At 40.1% G+C, this 19,482-nt stretch overlaps 1 protein-coding gene across 3 annotated transcripts in view; it reads left to right on the forward strand.

Moving 5' to 3' along the window:
- LOC126457521 (G2/mitotic-specific cyclin-B3) overlaps window positions 1-19,482 on the forward strand; it is an 84,871-nt gene that overhangs the window by 55,536 nt on the left and 9,853 nt on the right. For 2 of the 3 annotated variants that reach the window (XM_050093862.1, XM_050093861.1), the window contains exons 2-7: window positions 6,604-6,797; window positions 6,915-7,240; window positions 7,312-7,471; window positions 9,287-9,517; window positions 9,590-9,745; window positions 19,277-19,451. In XM_050093862.1, the coding sequence (XP_049949819.1) occupies window positions 6,606-6,797; window positions 6,915-7,240; window positions 7,312-7,471; window positions 9,287-9,517; window positions 9,590-9,745; window positions 19,277-19,451 (1,240 nt within the window). In that variant the 5' untranslated portion in view covers window positions 6,604-6,605. The remainder of the gene's footprint in view (window positions 1-6,603; window positions 6,798-6,914; window positions 7,241-7,311; window positions 7,472-9,286; window positions 9,518-9,589; window positions 9,746-19,276; window positions 19,452-19,482) is intronic. The other variant, XM_050093864.1, reaches the window with a different exon arrangement.

Below are 19,482 nucleotides of genomic sequence, written 5' to 3' on the forward strand. Positions count from 1 at the left end.
CTGGTGCATTTACAGGGGTACCAAAGACAACAGGGTTGCTACTGGTGCCTTCATCTGGACCTTTGAGGGTGATTCATGGCCTGAAAAGGCCAGGGTGATGGCTTACTGCTGTGATGTTACCATGTGTCCCTTCCCGTATGTGGTTCTTTAAGTGCTGGAAATTTGGGCATGTCTTCCCGCTGCTCTTCCAGCGCCACATGTCGAGACTCTAGATGTCCACTGCACATTGGCAAAATTCTTGCAGTTCGTATACAGGGTTGCAGCACCATCAGAGAACTAGTAGTACACGTACATAGGTGTTATATGAAAATGGGATCTTGTGGAGCTGATAGTGACACTGAAAAAGATAAATTACTGTCATGTTTAATGCAATTTGATATAACAAAGGAGATGTGATAAATTGCAGTTTTCTGGTTGTCTGTAATAAACAAGACAGTGGCCTGGGCATTGTTCTGATGAAACCTGTGCACCTCATTGTGGTGGGCAAATGTACAATTTCCTGAAAAATTATATATTAATAATTTATTGCACAAGTGTCTCTTTCAGATGTTTTAGAAAAGGAGATTGTTGGGTGGCTATGAAGGAATGCAACAGCTTCTTTTCGTTCGTCTTCAAGGTTTTCTAAGAGGTCTTCCAAAGATGATACACATATAAAGTTGTTATATCTGTATGTGTCCAGTGTTTCAGATTCCATTTTCATCAAACAATTCTTTAAAGTGTGTCATGATAGAATGTGTACCTGGACATTTTCCACTGTGGACATACAGCATTATGGCTGTGCAGGATTACAAATGAGCTATGCGAGACTGTTGGTGCTAAGTTGACAGTCTGCATTACATGTCAAAATTTTTTAGTGGGGTACCTTTCAACATGAGCTCCACATGTTTGTAACTACTGCGCTCTCTCTCTCTCTCTCTCTCTCTCTCTCTCTCTCTCTCTCTCTCTCTCTTTTGTTTGTTTGTTTGTTTGTGTTTGTTGCACCAGCCAAAAAACAATTCTTAGGTTGCAACTGGAAGAATTTCGATAATCCTGTTTTCAGTCCTGGGTGTTCATCCCATTGTTCACAATTAGTTGGATTGGGAGTTTCTGCTTTTCTCACTAAATAAAGGCGCTAAATTCATTTTCAAATCTTCGAATGCTCAAACTTTTTCTAAGTGTCAGAATTTGGTTCCCCTTACTGAATGTGGTGCTGGTACTGAAGCTATGCAAGTTTGTAGTGGGTTAGCCACAGGTTGTTCTCAAAAGTTAATTTTTTCTACATGTATCGCGTATTATGTAGTATGTCATTATGTCACTGATCCTGTCGATCATCCACATTTGCACTTTACGTAGATTTTGCTTGTAACTGTTGTCCATCTTCCGGAATGAATTACAGCATAAAAGATCTCTAACTCCATCTTCAATCTGTATTTGTATAATTTCAATACACAATGCCTTCTGCATCAACTGTGTGCATGTAGCAGCCACACTGCCATCCAATATTTGATAGCTTGATATTGGCCTGCCAGCATGTTACCTTACTGTGCTTCGTTAGAAGACCACAGTGTTAACAATGAAAACACGTTTTCCAGAGCTCTGTGTCATATTGTTGCAGGCTGAATAAAATTTATTGTGTTAATGCAACACTTCCTGTGCATATAAACTAATATCTCCTAATCCCATTGTCCTCCTAACTTGATTTTTTACTGTGTTATATAGTATAATCTAAAGAAACATAAATTTTTTCGTCAATTTTGAAAGTAACGTGTTTTAAGGTATTCAGTGCCAAAAGTTTTAGGTCACTGACCTAAATAGTGTACATTCTTTGAATACGACAAAATTGCATGTTATTGAAAGAGCTTGTTTCAGAGCCTTTCCAAAATTACATGGTCCACTGTTCTATCTTCTTTGATCTACACAAGGCTTAAGACACAGCACTACACTACACTGCTTGGCACCACACGTTTTAGTTACCTACCATGACTGGGGCTTTTCTGGCCCTCTTCAGGTTTTTAGTAGCAAGTTTTTATTCCACTGGCTCTTTTGTTAATTTGCTCTTCAATCGGCACCCTTGGCACAGTACCCTGTGGGATACTGTTCTCCTGCAGCCAAGTGTTGCACTCTTCCTTGTCACCATCAATGAGCTTGTATCCTTTGTTGGGTCTTGGGCTACCCCAGCATTGTATGTCAACAGATTTTTGCATCCAGTGCAGTTCCCACACAGTAGCATCTGCTGGATGCTGGCTCTAAGGTGCCATCTGATGGGCCTGTGTGTGGGCCCTTTCCCATGGCTTCCAGTTCTCTCCCTTCAAAACACAGGTTATGCATTTTTCCAATGCACCATTCTACTATCCAGAACTTAGGCAACCAGTGCCTAGATTAATGATTTTACTCTTGTATTGAGGCACAGTTGTCTAAAACTTTCTGAAAGGTATACCGTATTTACTCGAATCTAAGCCGTACCTGAGAAATGCGACTCGAAATGAAGGGAAAAAAATTTTCCTGAAATTTGAGACTTAAAATTCAAGGGGAGAGAAATTTTAGGCCGCACCTCCAAATCGAAACAAAGTTGGTCCATTGTAATAAGAGACACAATTTAGGTCGAATGAATAAAGATACAGCTACAGTAGTTTGGTTAGTTGTAAGCTTAGCAGTTAAGCTTTACCAGGTAGCCATTGCTACGCATCAGGTGCTCCGTCTGTATTTATACGAGTACCTTTCTTTTTCACGTGCTTCATCTGGTTTGAATTGATTGCTTATTTTTCTTTGATCTGATAAGTGCCATTCTCTTTGTTATAGGTGTTCACGTCACTCTAAGCTGAAAATGCATTACTGTACTGTGTCGTGCATTGTTTGTCGCTTTCTGGTAATGTGTTTACGGCCTGTCACCACTCGCGGCATGGCTTGATTTTGTGCACGCTACTGCTGCTTACAATTTAAAAAATAGAGGAATTGTCTCAGAGGAATTGTCTCATTAGCGAAACAAAGGCAAGAGACTGCTATTTGTTGTTACTTACACTCCTGCTTTCTTTGTTATTTGGTTCTTGTTGATCATTATCAGACTGCGTATGATAGATGTTCTGAACGAGAGTTTAGCGAAAAATTTTCTCCGTTTGAAAATTTTTGCAGACGCCTCTTTAGTACATTACATTAGGCACAGAAATTAGTCATCTTAGATTTAAAAATCTAGTAACTTGCCATGCTTCATTTCTGACTGCATCACTATCAGGCATAAGAATGATACGAATATAAACATGACATGATATGTATATTCTTCCGCGTTTGCTGTTGTCTCCCTCTAGTTTCGTAGTTTGAGGCAGACAGGATTTGAATGAGATAGCAGCAAACATGAAAGAATACGTGGCAAAAAGTTTATTTTCGTATTATTCTTATGGTGAAGAGAATACTGCATGTGATTAACAATTCATAAAAGTTACTATTAGTAACCATCTCTTCTCATAGGTAGGAAAAAATTCAGAACGTAGAGTTGGCCATATTGACAAACATTCCAAACAGGCCTGCCAGTCCGATTTTCGTAGTTCATTGAAATGCTGCTACATTCGAAGATGAACAATAGGGAATTTGTATTTATTTCGTTGGATAATGTATGAAAATGCAGCGGTCTAGACTCGGGGTGGAGAGAAAAGCTTGTCTTCCACATTTTTAAAATTTATTTACTGACTCAGGTTTTGGTGCCAGTATTTATCTTTGTGCCTGCAAAGCATGCCTGTGTAGTGTTACATATATTCAATGCAGAAGTTAGTTGTGGCGGCACCTACCAACATTTTTCAGAACTTCCGCTAACTTTGCACTCGATTCTAAGCAGCAGGCAGTTTTTTGGATTACAAAAACTGGAAAAAAGTGTGGCTTGTATTCGCGTAAATACAGTAACTACCATTTGACTGTAAAAGTTTCATCCCACAATCTAAATTTCAGCCTTAGACCAGTATCAAGGGTTAGAACTTATTATTCAATATCTAAAACTTCATCTTCACTCATTTCTACCAGACATACCAATCATAGGTATACATATAAAATTGTATAATCATTTTTAACTACTGATGCTACTCTTGCCATCCTGTGGTATCTGCTATCCATTACCTTCTCCTTGCACTTGGCTGTGCTGCCTCCTTGTTTTTCTTTCTCTGAATCCCAAGTCATGTGGACATCCCATGGAATGACGGGGTGTCAGTTTGGCAAGAGAGGCAGATACACATCAAATCTCTTTGACAAAAAGTGAAGTGACATCTGGTGTGCTGTTATCAGTAGTAAACTCCGCACAATTGAGGAGACTGCTGTTGGGCACTCTTTTTTTCCATTCCTCTTGGAAGGAGTGCACTATCTCATGCTGTTTATGCAATGGTCAAATTAGGCTCTCACGTTGATTTCTCGTGTGTAACAAGCCACCCCATAATGTGGTTGAAGAATGTCCTTAAAGATTCCTTGTCTTTAACAGTAGATGATTCACAGGTGGCTGAACTAATCTTCAGTTTCCTTAAGCAAAGTGGTTTTTATTTTCAGTTGAAAGGTTTTGTTTACTCCTGCAGCAGGGGCAAGGTGGCTGTGGGTGAAGCCTTTGTGTTTTCTGGGTCAGGGACTCATCACCAGTCACCTGTAAAACTGCTTTTTAGCCCTGTTTTTCCAGTTTTTAGATTTGGGCTACCACATTATGCCTTCTGCTGGGTGTTTCTTAGCTTCTTCATTTTATAGTTTGAGCTGCTGACTGGTTCTATTCTTTTATGGGGGACGCTTCTTACGCATTTAACTTTCAAGTCGTGGGACTGGTGACCTCTCCGTTCAGTTCCATAACTTAATCAGTTCCCCTCCACACACCACCCTAAATAGGGAATTTGTATTTACTTCATTGGATAATGTATGAAAATGCAGTGGTCTAGAATCTGGGTGCTGTGCTTACTGGCAGTCTAATCCCAGCACTCTCTGCCAGACAGTGCTCTCCTCCACCTGTACACTGCTGCTCTTCTCTGTTCCACATGACTTTTGCATTCTGGCCTGAGCTGCTGGAGGTGAGTTGTGTGGTTCTTTTGTGAATATGGGTGTGTGTGTGTGTGTGTGTGTGTGTGTGTGTGTGTGTGTGTGTGTGTGTGTGTGTGTGTTTTCCTTTTCGAATGAAGGTTGTGAGCTAAAAGCTGGTGTGAGGTGTCTTCAATTATGCCTGTCTGCAACTTAAAATGTCACCTTCTTACATTATTGACATTACAACCCCATGTTTCTATTTGATTTGTTCTATTAATCTCTTATACCAAAAAGTAATAAACAGGATAGAAAATTCTAAGTTCATAGTACATATTTACGAAAACTTTTAACTGGAAAAATCTGATTTTACTTCTGCTAAAAATCTAGGTCCACCTACTTTTGCATAAGAATAGACATATTTTGTGGATAAAGAAGTCAGGAAGTTAAAATATTTTACATATTTTCATTTGCTGGTGTCTTCTAGAATGATGTTCTAGGGTAAATCCATCTTTAGGCAACAAGTATTCATTCTTAAAAAAAAGTAATTAGAATTCATACAGCAGGTCTCTCTTTAAGCAGCTGAGAATGTTAACCATAGGCTCACTTATGTATTGACTTACTAAATTTATCAACAGTCCATGTAAGTTTGAGTGTGACATATATTCAAAAGTACAATACTAGAAGAAAAAACATGATTTCCATTACCCTTTGATCTTTGGTGCAGAAAAGAAATACGCAGCTGTAAAACTGACAATCCACACATGGAAATAAATTTGACAAGTGTTTTCAAATGTAGGCTCAAGATGTTTCTCCACAACAACCAGGCTTTTGGTCTGGCCCTTGCAAACTTTAATAGGTTAAATGTGTATGGAACTTAATACAAAAGTCATAAGTGAACAGTAGAATTGAGAAGCTTATAAAGTTAATGCAGCAATGCAAAGTTTAGTGCTTACCGTAAGTTTTCCTAATTCTTTGTACAGTGGTCAGTTTGAATTATGTGTAAGACTTTAAATACATACTGCATACAACCATCTTCATTAATTTCCTTTGTTTTCCTCTATCCCCATCCTTGTATGAAATATGACCTTGACATAGATAAAGAAACCATCCCAGGTAATATTTGCCTGATAGCCTATTATGAATATGTTCCCTACATCAGCTGCACTTTCCGTACTTGTGAACTGCAACACTGTAGAACCAGGCTACAATCCCTGAAAGCAAAAATGAATGCAGCTCAGAAAGTTGGACTTTCTCATATAGAGACTGCACTTGTGTAATAATTCATTGTTGCCTCAACTGTTCTAGTCCGTTTTTGTGACTGCACTGCATTTGTAGATTTAATTGTAGATGGAGATCCTCTGATTATGCACTGAATGATGTACTGGTTAAACACTCTGAAACTAGGTAACTACTTTTTGATTAGCAATCCAGTTTTATTAATACCTGAGTAATATAATGGAAAAGTCCCATGAATACACATGTGTAATGTCATGTAAGTTACTCTATTAAGCTGTAATATTATGGATACAAATCTTTGCTGAGGTGTCTTGACAAGTCAGTTTCTGCCTTTAATCTAGCTAAAGATAAAATTTGCAAAAATATCATGATTCCTTTAGATGTAAGTTATTTAACTAAGGTTTTTTGTTTCAGGTATGTTTAATATGGCACCAAAAAAGACAGCTTTAAAAAAATCTCTTGGTGAGACAACAATGTTGAAAAGATCAGTTAGTACTCGTGCGAAAAAGAACTCTGATGTGAAATTGGTAGATGAATCTTCAAAGCGAAAAGCTGTTTCCCCCCTGAAGCAGTTGTCTAAAAGATCAGCATTTGGAGATATAACTAACGTAAGTATCAAATCGAGCCAGGTTTGCAAATGCACGCCTTGGTGATTTGTGAATAAATCATAGGTGTCTACTTGGCTTATCACTTGTAACCATTAATATTTGATCTCCTTATGGTAGGATGCTGATCTATCAAAGAAAATTACCACAAATAAAAAAGACTCAAAAAAGAATGTGGAAACAATTTCTCATGTTGTTAAGAAAAACCTTAAAGAATCAGAAAATGGGAATAAGGCTGTTATGCCACATAAAAAAACTGGCAGGAGTAACATTCCAACATTCCCACCGAAAGTGCAAATGGCAAAAGCAAACATAAAACCTGAAAAGGTACACCCAAGCTCAGTTTCAAAGCCTACATGTGACAAAACAGAAGTTTTAACTTCTGTTCGTGTGAAATCACCGGATTCCACTGACAATGAGCTGTATTTGACAGCTGTGGAAGAACTGTAAGTATGGTAAAATGTATTTGCCTCATTGTGCTTTGGTTTTTTTCCTCCGGTGATTCACTTTATTACAGTGGCTCGTCCAGTAAAAAACTGACTACAAAGGACGAGGAAAGAAAGAAAGAACCACTACCTCCACCTGGAGTTGAAGACTTTGATGCAGAAAACATGGGTGATCCAGTCCAAGTTTCAGAATATGCTATGGATATATTCAGTTACCTCAAAGAGAGAGAGGTAAGTGTTCAGTATGTTGACCCATTGATAATATGGTAATTTCTTTTACAAAATTATCACAGAGTTGAACTGAAGTATGGGACTAGAAAACATTGTTTACTCATTGCAATTAAGTATCTGTAAAAAAGTAGCAAATGATAAGACAGTCTTAAGTGGTCAGCATGTTGCCATACTGTTCTGTGTGCATTATAAACTCTGCAACATAGTGAGGTGCCACTAATGATTAATGCACTTTGAAAATAAGCAGCCAACTTACTAAAATAAGTTGTAGGAATGTAGCTGAGTAAATTTGATAAACTGGTGATTTTCATTAGGTTACCTCTTAACATTTAAAAAGTATTTTCCAGTTTATGCCTTGGAAATAAAGGGGGAGCGGGTTATTAGCTTGAAAACATTGTCGAAGAGTTTTTGAACATTGTACATTCTGATGAACGATGTAAATTTTGCAACCAAGCTGTTTATCCTTGGGAAGTAGGTCAAACTTTCGATGTCACTTACACTAAGCATATGTTTGCAAATTTTTTATGATAAAAATTACCACTTAATGGAAGCTAACAACTGCTCATGTGATATTCTGACACAGCAAAAAATTGAAATCTTGACTGTAAAAGCAAGAACTATTCTCACCTTGTCTGCATAACACCATTGCTCCCTCTGTGTATTAAACATCTGGATGCATTTCTCTGGAGATTAAACAGCTTCAAATGTCAGAATATTAACATAACAGTGAAAATGATCAATTATTGACAAAATTATTTAATTAGATAAAAATCTACTCACAAAATGGTGGCAGAACACACATAAGACTGTAATTTGCAAGCTTTCGAAGCCAGAGCAGAAGGGTTGAAGGGGAAGGAAGAAGCGTGAAGGAAAAGGACTGGAGCAGTCTAGGAAAAATAGATTTCAGGAAAGTCAACCAGAGCTGTGGGTCAAGGCAGACTTACCATATGGAGTGAGAAGGAAAGGCTGATTGTTCGGGACTGCATAAGAAGAGATTTGAAAACAAAATCTCATCCAATGCAGTCATCGAGCGAGGTGGCGCAGTGGTTAGACACTGGACTCGCATTCGGGAGGACGACGGTTCAATCCCGCGTCCGGCCATCCTGATTTAGGTTTTCCGTGATTTCCCTAAATCGCTCCAGGTAAATGCTGGGATGGTTCCTTTCAAAGGGCACGGCCGACTTCCTTCCCCGTCCTTCCCTAATCCGATGAGACCGATGACCTCGCTGTCTGGTCTCCTTCCCCAAAACCAACCAACCATCCAACCAACCAATGCAGTCCTGAACAATCAGCCTTTCCTTCTCACTCCGTACAAGTCTCCCCAGACCCACGGCTCTAAGTGACTTCCCTGAAATCTACCTCTTTTTCCTAGACATGTCCAGTCATTTTCCTTAACCTTCAACCCTACTGCCTGAAGAAGCCATTGGCTCCAAAAGCTTGCCAATTGCAATAGTCTCTCAGGTGTGCATTCTGCTGCTGCTTGGTGAGCAGACTATTAACGTTATAACATTGTGAACTGTAATGTAAACTATATATGCTAGATGTACATTAAAACCACCAGTTAGATGACTGAAAGAAAATCCTAATCAATCATTTAAATTGCTTATTTAAAGTGAGGTAAATGTAGTCAGAGATAACAAAGCTGATTACATATAGACTGAATTGTTAAAAACTGTCTGCATTAGCAATATGATCATAAGATAAAACTTCCATGGAACAGCAGTATAGACATAATTAGATAACCAAAGAAAGGCTTTGTCAAAAACTGTTTATCTGTTGTAGTTGAAATAACCACTCAGTGATGTTACTTTACAGGCAAAGTTTGTAATTGATAACTACATGGAGAGGCAAACCAGTATAAACACTGCAATGAGAGCTTTGCTTGTTGACTGGCTGGTTGAAATACAAGAGAATTTTGAGCTTAACCATGAAACATTATACCTTGCTGTTAAGCTTACAGACATATATCTATCAAAGGTTACTGTATCAAAAGAAACTTTACAATTAGTTGGTGCAGCTGCCATCTTTATTGCCAGCAAATATGATGTGAGTATTATTCACAATTCGATCTAGCTCATTTGGGAAATACGTGTATTTATAAGAACTTGATGCTGACAGGAACGAATGGCCCCAATGCTCGAAGAAATGTTATACGTATGTGATGGAGCTTATGACAAGAAGGAACTCATAAGAATGGAAATAAATATCTTGAATAAAGTGGGATTTGAATTGGGCATTCCACTCTCATACAGATTTCTTAGGAGATATGCAAGGGTATGTAAGCCATTACTTAAACATATTTTCTAATATCTGTAGAATGTTAGTTTGATGTTAGTTATAACTATCTTAGAGGGTCAGTAATGACATTTCTGCTGAAGAGAAGTCACATGTTGGTTTGTTAAAAGCTGATTTTTAGTGATGCCTACTGAAAATAGGGAAAATTTCTTAGCAAAGTCATATTGGACATCAGGTGTATTCCAAACCCAGATTGAAGTATTTATATACTTCAGCTCCAGATACAGGCTCTGTATATACATAATTTTAAGGTGAATTGTGGCAGTAACACAGAAATGATGTGGTCTTAAAAGTGTGAAACTTGATGTGTTTACACTGATGTGGGTAGGTCTGTTAGCTTGTTAATTGCTTGGTTAATTGAAAACTGCATGTCACTAAATGTTCTAAATATTTCTCCAGAACATTAACCCTGTTTCAATACTTCAGTTGTTAAGAAAGTTTACATTCATTGATTTTCAGAATTATAACACTAGTGTGTATTAGTGTGTTTTTGCACTATCTGTTAAAGGTTTGACTTTTCCGTAGTAATACTGCAGAAATCATGAAAAGTTCAACGTTGGGTTGTAGCTGTACGTTTGTCTAAATTTTTGACACAGTATGCTTACAGGATTGCAAAAGCAGTTAAAATTTAAGTTTTTTATGCAGAAACTGTGTTTTGGTACTGGTAGTTAATGTACACACACTTGTTTATAGGCCTGTTTTTTTCCTTATTTATTGGTAATATAACTTGATGTATTCTTAGTAAAATATATTTATCATAAGTGAAAAGTCCCTGACTTGCTGTAGAACTGTTAAGTCAGGACTTCGGTGTGATGGTTGCTGTAATTTTTTCATGTGGGTGATGTTAGTGGTGTAGGAAAGGGGCAGTATATGAGGCCATTCAGTGATTTTGTAGAATATGTAGTGGAACAGACTGTGGAAAATTGCCACCCTTCAGGCTGAATTAGACAAGGCTAGGGAAGATCTGGAAAAGTTAGAGGGAGAAGAGTTAGAACAGGTGGGAAGCGGACACAGGAAGAACAGGCTCAGAACTACATCGGGCAGCTTTGTGGTGATTGTGAAAAATGTTTGACCTGTTGCTTCAGTTAGACATTCAGGAATCTCAAGCAGATGCGGGTGTAGAGCACAACAAACTAAATGCAAATTCAAAAGTAAGAATTTAGGGTAGTCGGTAAAGAAAGTTCTTTTACATAGTTCTCATGCTAGAGGTGTTGGCCAACTTTTGCAGGACAAACTATAATCAGAATACCAGGTCACAATTTTTTAAACCTGAAGCTGGTCCATAGCAGATGACGAGCATTTTGGCTCACTTTGCAGAGATTTCACAAAGGAAGATATTGTGGGTATGGCGGGTGAATAGGGTAACAACGTTCAGATATTCTACATACAGTATGTAGAGTTTTCTTTAGGTGTCTGATGACTGCTGTATTTAGCTAGTGTGACAATATTTTGACTGTTCGTAGACATATTACTCCCTGCAGCTACATCTAACACTGCTGCCTTAACATTCCATTAGACTGGTATAGATATTCAGCCTTGCAACTCTTTGATTTACGTCAGGGTCCAGCTATGCTATGTCCTGTTCTTCCTCGGCACCAAACTTTCTTCCATGCAGATTTCTATAAGTGCCTATAAAAGAAAACATTGCATCCAATGAACTATGTATATTGTCAGTGTTTCACCAAAGGCTACACATTTTGTGGGAACCAACTAATATTACCATCTTGTTACCATTCTGTGTGAGAGTAGTATATAATGACAATCATGTATGTACATCATATTCATCTTCCTTGGTGTAGGAAATCTTCCACGGACCAGAGCTTTTTCCTCCTTGCTTTATGGAGATTAGATTCTCTCCAGCAGGTTCTCTGCACCTGTTGGGTAATAGTTTCCCCACAGTGTGTGGCCCGATGTTAACAAACCAAATGCAATCAAGCACATCTTTAATCTAGCTTCTATATTTGATGGTTGATACATGCCTGTCAAAGAATGGCATGTATCACTACATATGAAGTGTTACCTGGCAGAGATTGGATTAGCAGAGACATATCAGTGTTAAGTTTGTATCTTCTCTCAGGTGCCATGACGGACCTCATTTGAACTCTTCAATTGGGAAAGTTAATTTGGAGTTGAAATGGCTGCATATATAACCTACTCATGTGGTTCCTGTTTCCCCTCGGTGATATTATACTATACATGGCCTTCACCTCAACAGGAAGCTGAAGGGTAAACGGGCTGGGCCCCCAAGGGGGCTCACCACTCTTTGGCGGGTTTGTGCTTGGCTACCACAGGCCCCAGCCTTTGCAGCACTTTTTTCCCTTCCGTGCTGTCTATCCTCTTGCTATTTTTTTCCTCTCCCTTGGGAATATGTGTGGGGGTATTATTAGGAATGTTCTGCACTCTGTTGCTGACCTGCGAACAGTCTCAACTTTCTTTTTGGCTCCCTTTTCCTTTCTTTGTTGCCCTTCTCCTCTCATTCCTCCACTTCGGCATTTGAGAATCTTTCCTTCTTCCTCCCAGTGCGCTCCTGAAGGCCGGCCCACGCGTCTGATGCGTAAAAGGTGACTAGGTAATGCATAATTACCAGCCCCAGGACGACAGGTAAGGTTCACTCGTACCCCCTGGTGCAGGCCAGGCCCAGGGAGGGGAGATTGCCTGAGCTGTAACCTTCCCAAATGCTGATTGGTCCCTCTGTTGGGTGTTCGGGAGGTGTGAACAATCGTCTTAAGCAGGTGTGCACCCTTGTGAAGGGGTCCCCCAGTTCGAAGGACTGCACCATTGGAGATGCTGGCAACCATGGATTTCCTCTCGATGAGTCAGTCGTCCTCTCCATTGATGTTGACAAAACATAAATGTAATGAGGCTACTGATTAGGAAACCCTTCCTGCCGCACTGTGGTTCCCTGTGGTATCACGTACTGAAGACGCAGTCCTTTGCCATAGTCAATCCATTTATTATTCAGAAAGGTGCTTATGCCATTGCTGGCCCTGTTAAATCCTGCTCTTGTTTACGGAATGGCACTTTGCTTTTGAAGACAGCTTCAGATTCTCAAGTACAACTGCTACTTGCTGCCTCGCTTCTCCACAGCTACCCTGTTCATGTCGAGGCATATAGGACTTCGAATTCTCCCTATGGTGTAATTTCCACCAGGCTGCTTGACGGTCTAACCAAGGCTGAAATACTCTTACCTGTCTGATCAGGGTATAATTGCCATTAATCATGTAATGGAAAAAGTCAATTCCTCCTTTGTGTCCACCCGTGCTCTTTTCCTCACCTTTGACAGGGTGATGCTGCCATCAAAGATTAAAGCAGGCTTTGAAATATCACAGTCCGACCGCACATTCCGAATCCAATGCACTGCTACCAGTGTCATCGGTTCAATCACACTAGAACATCTTGTCGACACCCAGCCAAATGCGTAACCTGTGGCAGGGATATACACAGGGGAGAATGTCTACCTCCTTCTCTCCGCTGTATCAACTGCAATGGCTGCCACACCACCTTCTCCCAGGATTGTCCTGTGTACCTAGATGAGCGGACTGTAAAAGAGATTTGTGTAAAGCAAAAAATGCCTTACCCAGTAGCTCGCAAGTTACTGGCTTGTCGCAAACCCTGTGGTCTCCCCTTTGGCACCTATAGTTAAGTGCTTATTACCCCTCGCTATATGAAGGACCTGGCCCTGCAGACAAGCAACCCCAAATTCGACTATGAGGTTGTGAAGTCGCCCAGTTTCAAGGTAGCATTGCTGCTACACTGTGCTATAAACTGTCAAACTCCCGTCTAAAGGAGTGAAGCTACCCACTACACAACCAGGAGGAGGAAAGGACAGAAGGAGAACTCCTGACAAGACTTCCTCTGCCCCTCCAGCCAAACAACATCAAAGTCTTCCCCTGACCACAAGGGCTCGAAGTTTGCTATAGACAAACGGCCCTTTCCTCCACGAACTCAAAGATCCTGCTTGATGGTGTTGTCATGTGGTCACTTAGCCTGGCTGGCCTCTGATTTGCTGGTGCGCAGTACCAACTGTCTTTCAGTGTTGGACTCCACATACTGACTGCACAAGCATGTCGATGCTTCTGTGGACCCCATCGAACAGCAGCCAGGATCATCCTGCTTCTGTGCCCTGTAGTAGCGACTCTCCATCAGCTGTCCCTCTGCGGTGACAGAGTTTATACCACTAAATTTCATCATAACTGTTCTCCAGTGGAATGTTTGCAGCCTTCGGGCCCACAAAGAGATTTACGCCTGTTTATAGCAACACAGCATCCCCTTGTACTCTGCCTTCAGGAAACAAAATTATGCTCTCAGGACCACTTTGGGCTTGCACATTACTTAACGATTTGTTTTGACCATCCCCCTGAGGTCTGCATGACATCTCATTCGAGTGTCACACTGCTCATAAGGGCTGACCTTTAGTCAACCCATCTCACTGACTACCCATCTACAAGCTGTTGCCGTTCACTTTTTCATTCCCCACCTGACTTTCTCCCTCTGTACCATTTGTCACTCCATCATTCAATGTCACCAGGGCAGACATCCTTCAGCTTATTGGGCAACTACCTCCCCTGTTTTTGCTACTCGGTGACTTTAATGCGCATTATCCCCTTTCTGGTTCTCCCAGGACCTTCCAGAGAGGTGCCCTCCTGGCCGACCTTCTTAACTGAACCTCTTGTGACTTAACACTGGAGCACCCACTTTCCTTTCCAACTCCTCGCACACTTATTCCAATTTGGACCTATCCTTTTGTACTGCCCAGCTTGCCCATAGTCTTGAGTGGTCCGTTCTGACGTCTACTCGAGTGACCATTTCCAGTGTGCTATCTGTTTGCAGACTCCTACGTCATCCACATGCATGCACAAATGGCAGCTTACTAAGGCTGACTTGCAGCTTTACTCCTCCCTGGCAACCTTCGCAGAACAAGATTCCCTCAGTTGTGATGACCAGGTGGACTATCTTACCAACGTTATCCTTACTGCTGCAGAATGTTCCATTCCTCGCCCTTCCTCTTTTACCACGTCATGTCCCAGTCCTTCGGTGGACGGAGGCAAGCCGTGATGCAATTCATGAACGGAGAAGTGCTCTCCACGTTTTTAACCGTGACACTACGCTCGAAAACTGCTTTCATTGTAAACAGGTGCTTGCAAAGGGTCGTTGAGTTCTTCGGGATCGCAAAACAGCTAGTTGAATTTCATTCTCTTTTAACAGTTCCACACCTATTGTCATGTGGGCCAATCTCTGACAGATCTCTAGAACCAAGATCCATTCCCCATTTCCAGCCTGACAGTAGGTGCTGATGTCATCGTAGATTCTTTTGCTATATCTATCACCTTGGGCCGCCATTTTGCGGAAGTTTTGAACTCTTTCCAATATCACCCTGCTTTCGTCCATTGGAAACGAGTGGACGAGGCTTGGGCGATACCCTTCTCTTCTCTGGATAGTGCTACAATACTGCCTTCGCTATTAGGGAGCTACATAATGCTCTCAGTTCATCCCAGTCCACCACCCCAGGGCCAGATGCTATAAATATTCATATGTTGCTGCATCTGGGCTGAGGGCTCATTTCCTGGATGCTGCTGTGAAGCCAGTCACACCCATACCTAAGCCTGGTAAGGACAAAATCTTCCTTCTAGCTACCATCCCATCTCATACCAGTTGCATTTGCAATTGTCCTCTGCTCAGACTCTGTGCCCTCCAAAGTATGTGTGCTGTACACTGCTCATCCCTTAGTGCAGCAGGTCCAGGAAGACTCACTTGCTCACTCTTGGTGGAGTCAGTCATGCTTCTGTGGTTCCCTGGTCATGTCAGTCTGCCAGGAAACAAGGCTACAGTTCTCATACTGCAGCCCGTGAGTATATCTATTCCTTGCGATACTATCTGCATTGCCATCTGTCAAGAGGTGGCACCTCCTTTGGTGTCGCCAATGGTCCTCCCTTCAATGGAATAGGCTACGGCTTATTAAGCCTCTCCTGGCGCCTTGGACAACCTCCGCCGGGAGATTATTTAAATTTGGCTGCGTATTGGGCACTACCTTTCTAGCAATCGTCATTTGCTCAGTGGTGTTGCCCCTCCACTTTGTACACCTTGTGCCCAAATTTTAACTTTTCACCACTTCCTGCTGGAATGCCCTCTTTTTATATATATATATATATATATATATATATATATAAAACAAAGATGATGTGACTTACCAAATGAAAGTGCTGGCAGGTCGACAGACACACAAACATACACACAAAATTCAAGCTTTCGCAACAAACTGTTGCCTCATCAGGAAAGAGGGAAGGAGAGGGAAAGACGAAAGGATGTGGGTTTTAAGGGAGAGGGTAAGGAGTCATTCCAATCCCGGGAGCGGAAAGACTTACCTTAGGGGGAAAAAGGACGGGTATACACTCGCACACACGCACATATCCATCCACACATATACAGACACAAGCAGACATATTTGGTCTTTAAATATGTCTGCTTGTGTCTGTATATGTGTGGATGGATATGTGTGTGTGTGTGCGAGTGTATACCCGTCCTTTTTCCCCCTAAGGTAAGTCTTTCCGCTCCCGGGATTGGAATGACTCCTTACCCTCTCCCTTAAAACCCACATCCTTTTGTCTTTCCCTCTCCTTCCCTCTTTCCTGATGAGGCAACAGTTTGTTGCGAAAGCTTGAATTTTGTGTGTATGTTTGTGTTTGTTTGTGTGTCTGTCGACCTGCCAGCACTTTCATTTGGTAAGTCACATCATCTTTGTTTTTAGATATATATTTCCTACGTGGAATGTTTCCCTCTATTATAACCATATATATATACACGTTAGAGCTTGGGTTTGCTATCTGATTTATCAGCCGTTTTAGCGAATGACGCACGGGCTGTCAACTGCATTTTACTTTTTATCTGCCAAAGCAATATGGTGAAGGCCATTAAATTTTAGTTTTAAACCCTCATATTTGTACGGTGGGTTTTAAGCCCTTTTTGCATGTGCTTTTTTAGCTGTCTCCTTTTCTGTCCATTGGGACTGACAGTTTCCCTCATCTGTGTTCTATAGTTTTTATTTGGGCACATATGACCTCCAGTTGTTTTTGCACCCCAAAACAAGCTGGCTGGGCTAATAGTAGAAAATTAATGATAAAATGCCAGTGGCTACAGGGTTGGTAAAATCAACTTTAGAGTGAAAGGAGGGGGGGGGGGGGGGGGCGGGCGGCAGGAACACAGTTTTAAGACAGGTTATGAATGAAACAAACCTTTTCGGTGTGAGGAAGAAGTGAAGTGTAATTCTGCTTATTGTATCAGCACTAACAGCTTTTTGTTAAAAACTTGCAACAGAAATCTTATTTCAACTCGATGGGGAGTGTCAGTAGTCTTCACTGCATCAGAATATTGTAAGACTAAAAAGTAAAATTAATAAACTAATAATCTGCATTGATGAATTAGTCATCAAATTCAGTTGACGTAACCCACCTCCCTGAACATGTGTTAAGTGCTACATGATTTAGGTTAGCATCTCACTTCTGTAGAACAGATTTGGGAATAATGGCTTGTCATAAATTTAAGAACAAATATTCATAAATATTACCTGGATCAGCATATAGGAGCATGTGTAACCAAAGCAGAATTTAATAAGTGTCTATTTAGCACCAACTGGTAATTCCAATCTGTTCATAAACTGCGAAACTGTTCTGGCCTAATGAACATAAAAACAAAGAAATAGACTACATTTAAGTCACCAGTAACCACTATCAGACCAGACAGTACAGGTAACTCCACTATTATGAATATGACCATCACTCCCCAAGCAGAGGCAATCACGTTATAAAATCTTTAACATCAAAAGATTCTAGTAAAGATAAAATATCAACAATTTAGGATGCCTCTTATTTTAATAACATGCTAAGCTATCTGTGTAAAAAGTCATTTATTAGTGGACCATTACCTGAAAGATAGAAATATGCTGAAATTAAGCCATTGTTCAAAAAGGCAAATTTCCATCCCATTTGACTTTTGCCAGTAGTCACAAAGTTCTAGAAAAAGCAATCAGCTTCTTAACCATCTGACAACAAATATATTACCAAAGTCTCAGTTTAGATTTCTAGAGTTCTAATACACATACAGTAAAAATGTACTAAATATGTTAAATTACAGTTTACTGTTATGTTCTATGTCAGACATTTGACTGTAAATCACAGTACCCCACTAAGTAAATCAGATTATAATAGAGTAACAAGAATTGTTGCAAAATTGTCAAATTCCTGTATCTGACAGGAAACAGAGGGTGTCATTAAGACAGACATGAATTAAGCTATCACACATCAAATGGGGAACTAATTAATGAGGTGCCCCACAAGGTTCCATCTTAGGCCTCTTGCTCTTTTTGTGTGTATCAATGATCATTCATCAGTACCATTGCCAGATGCCGAGTTAGTTTTGTTCACAGCTGACATGGACATAGCAATCAATAGCAAATCAAATTTAGTCGTAGGAAGATACGTTAATGAAATTTTCATGAGCATTAGTAAATGGTTCTTAGCCTTTTTTCCACTCAACTTTGGAAATGCCCTACTTGCAGTTCGGAGCTTGTGAAAGGTTCTCTGCCATATTTGCCTAAGATGACAAACAGGAGTGGAAGGAGCACACCAAAGAACTGATACAGTGTGTAAACAAACCTATATTTGCAATGTGAGTGTTGTCATAGATATAAAAACGAAAAGGCTCACTTTCATTGCATAATGTCATATGGGATTATTTTTTGGGGTAACTCATAAAGCCAAACTAACCCTTCCCAAGTGCAAAAACCTGTATTAAGAACTGAGTGTGAACTAAAATAGACTGCAGAGGCCTGTGTAAGGAAATAAGGATGCTAACTACTGCTTTTCACTAGATTTATTCCTCGATCAAACTTTTTAAAAATCTTCCTCACACAAACAGCTAAGGTCATCGAATTAATACTAGAAATAAGAATAATCTTCAAAAATACTTGACCACTTCAGTTCAAAAAATATCCATTATTCAGGAATACAAATTTTCAGTAGTATGCCAGCAGCCACAAAGTTTTACTACTAAAAAAGTTCAGTTAAAGAAGAGCCCAAATCAGTTGTTGGTGACAAACTACTCCTATATGGGAGGCACATTAGCATACTTCTATTTCTCATTGTTTGCTTTTCATTTTAAATATTTGTGTAGTGTTCTGACACGTTCCTGACACGTTCAACAACCTGGAGGATCTCCTCACGATGGATAAATTGAAATGAAAAGTACATCTATTTCTATCAAAAACAGTTTAAATGATTCCCACACGGGAGTTAATTTCCATTATTAATCTGATAAAACTTGAATTCCGTTACAAAGTTCAAAAGTGATGTGAAGCATTATTCTTGGTAGTACATAAAATCGGTACATAAATTGTGGGTCTGGTAGTCTAGATAGTCATAATGCAGCAAGTAATCGTATGACTTGCCGTTAAGTAGTAATACATTTCAGTTCCATATTCACAATTGTGTGCTTATTATTGCTTAAAATTTGTTGCAGTGTTCCAAAGTAACTCTACCAGTCCTCACATTGGCACGTTACATCCTTGAACTCTCCCTTATGGAATACACATTTGTGTCTGAATCGGATTCAAAGTTGGCTGCAGCCGCTTTATTACTTGCTTTAAAAATGAAAGAAATATCTGGGTGGACAAAAACTCTTCAGTATTATTCTGGTGAGTCAGTTGTACAATTAAGATACACAGA

Source organism: Schistocerca serialis, chromosome 2, assembly GCF_023864345.2.
Source record: "Schistocerca serialis cubense isolate TAMUIC-IGC-003099 chromosome 2, iqSchSeri2.2, whole genome shotgun sequence".
NCBI lineage: Eukaryota > Metazoa > Arthropoda > Insecta > Orthoptera > Acrididae > Schistocerca > Schistocerca serialis.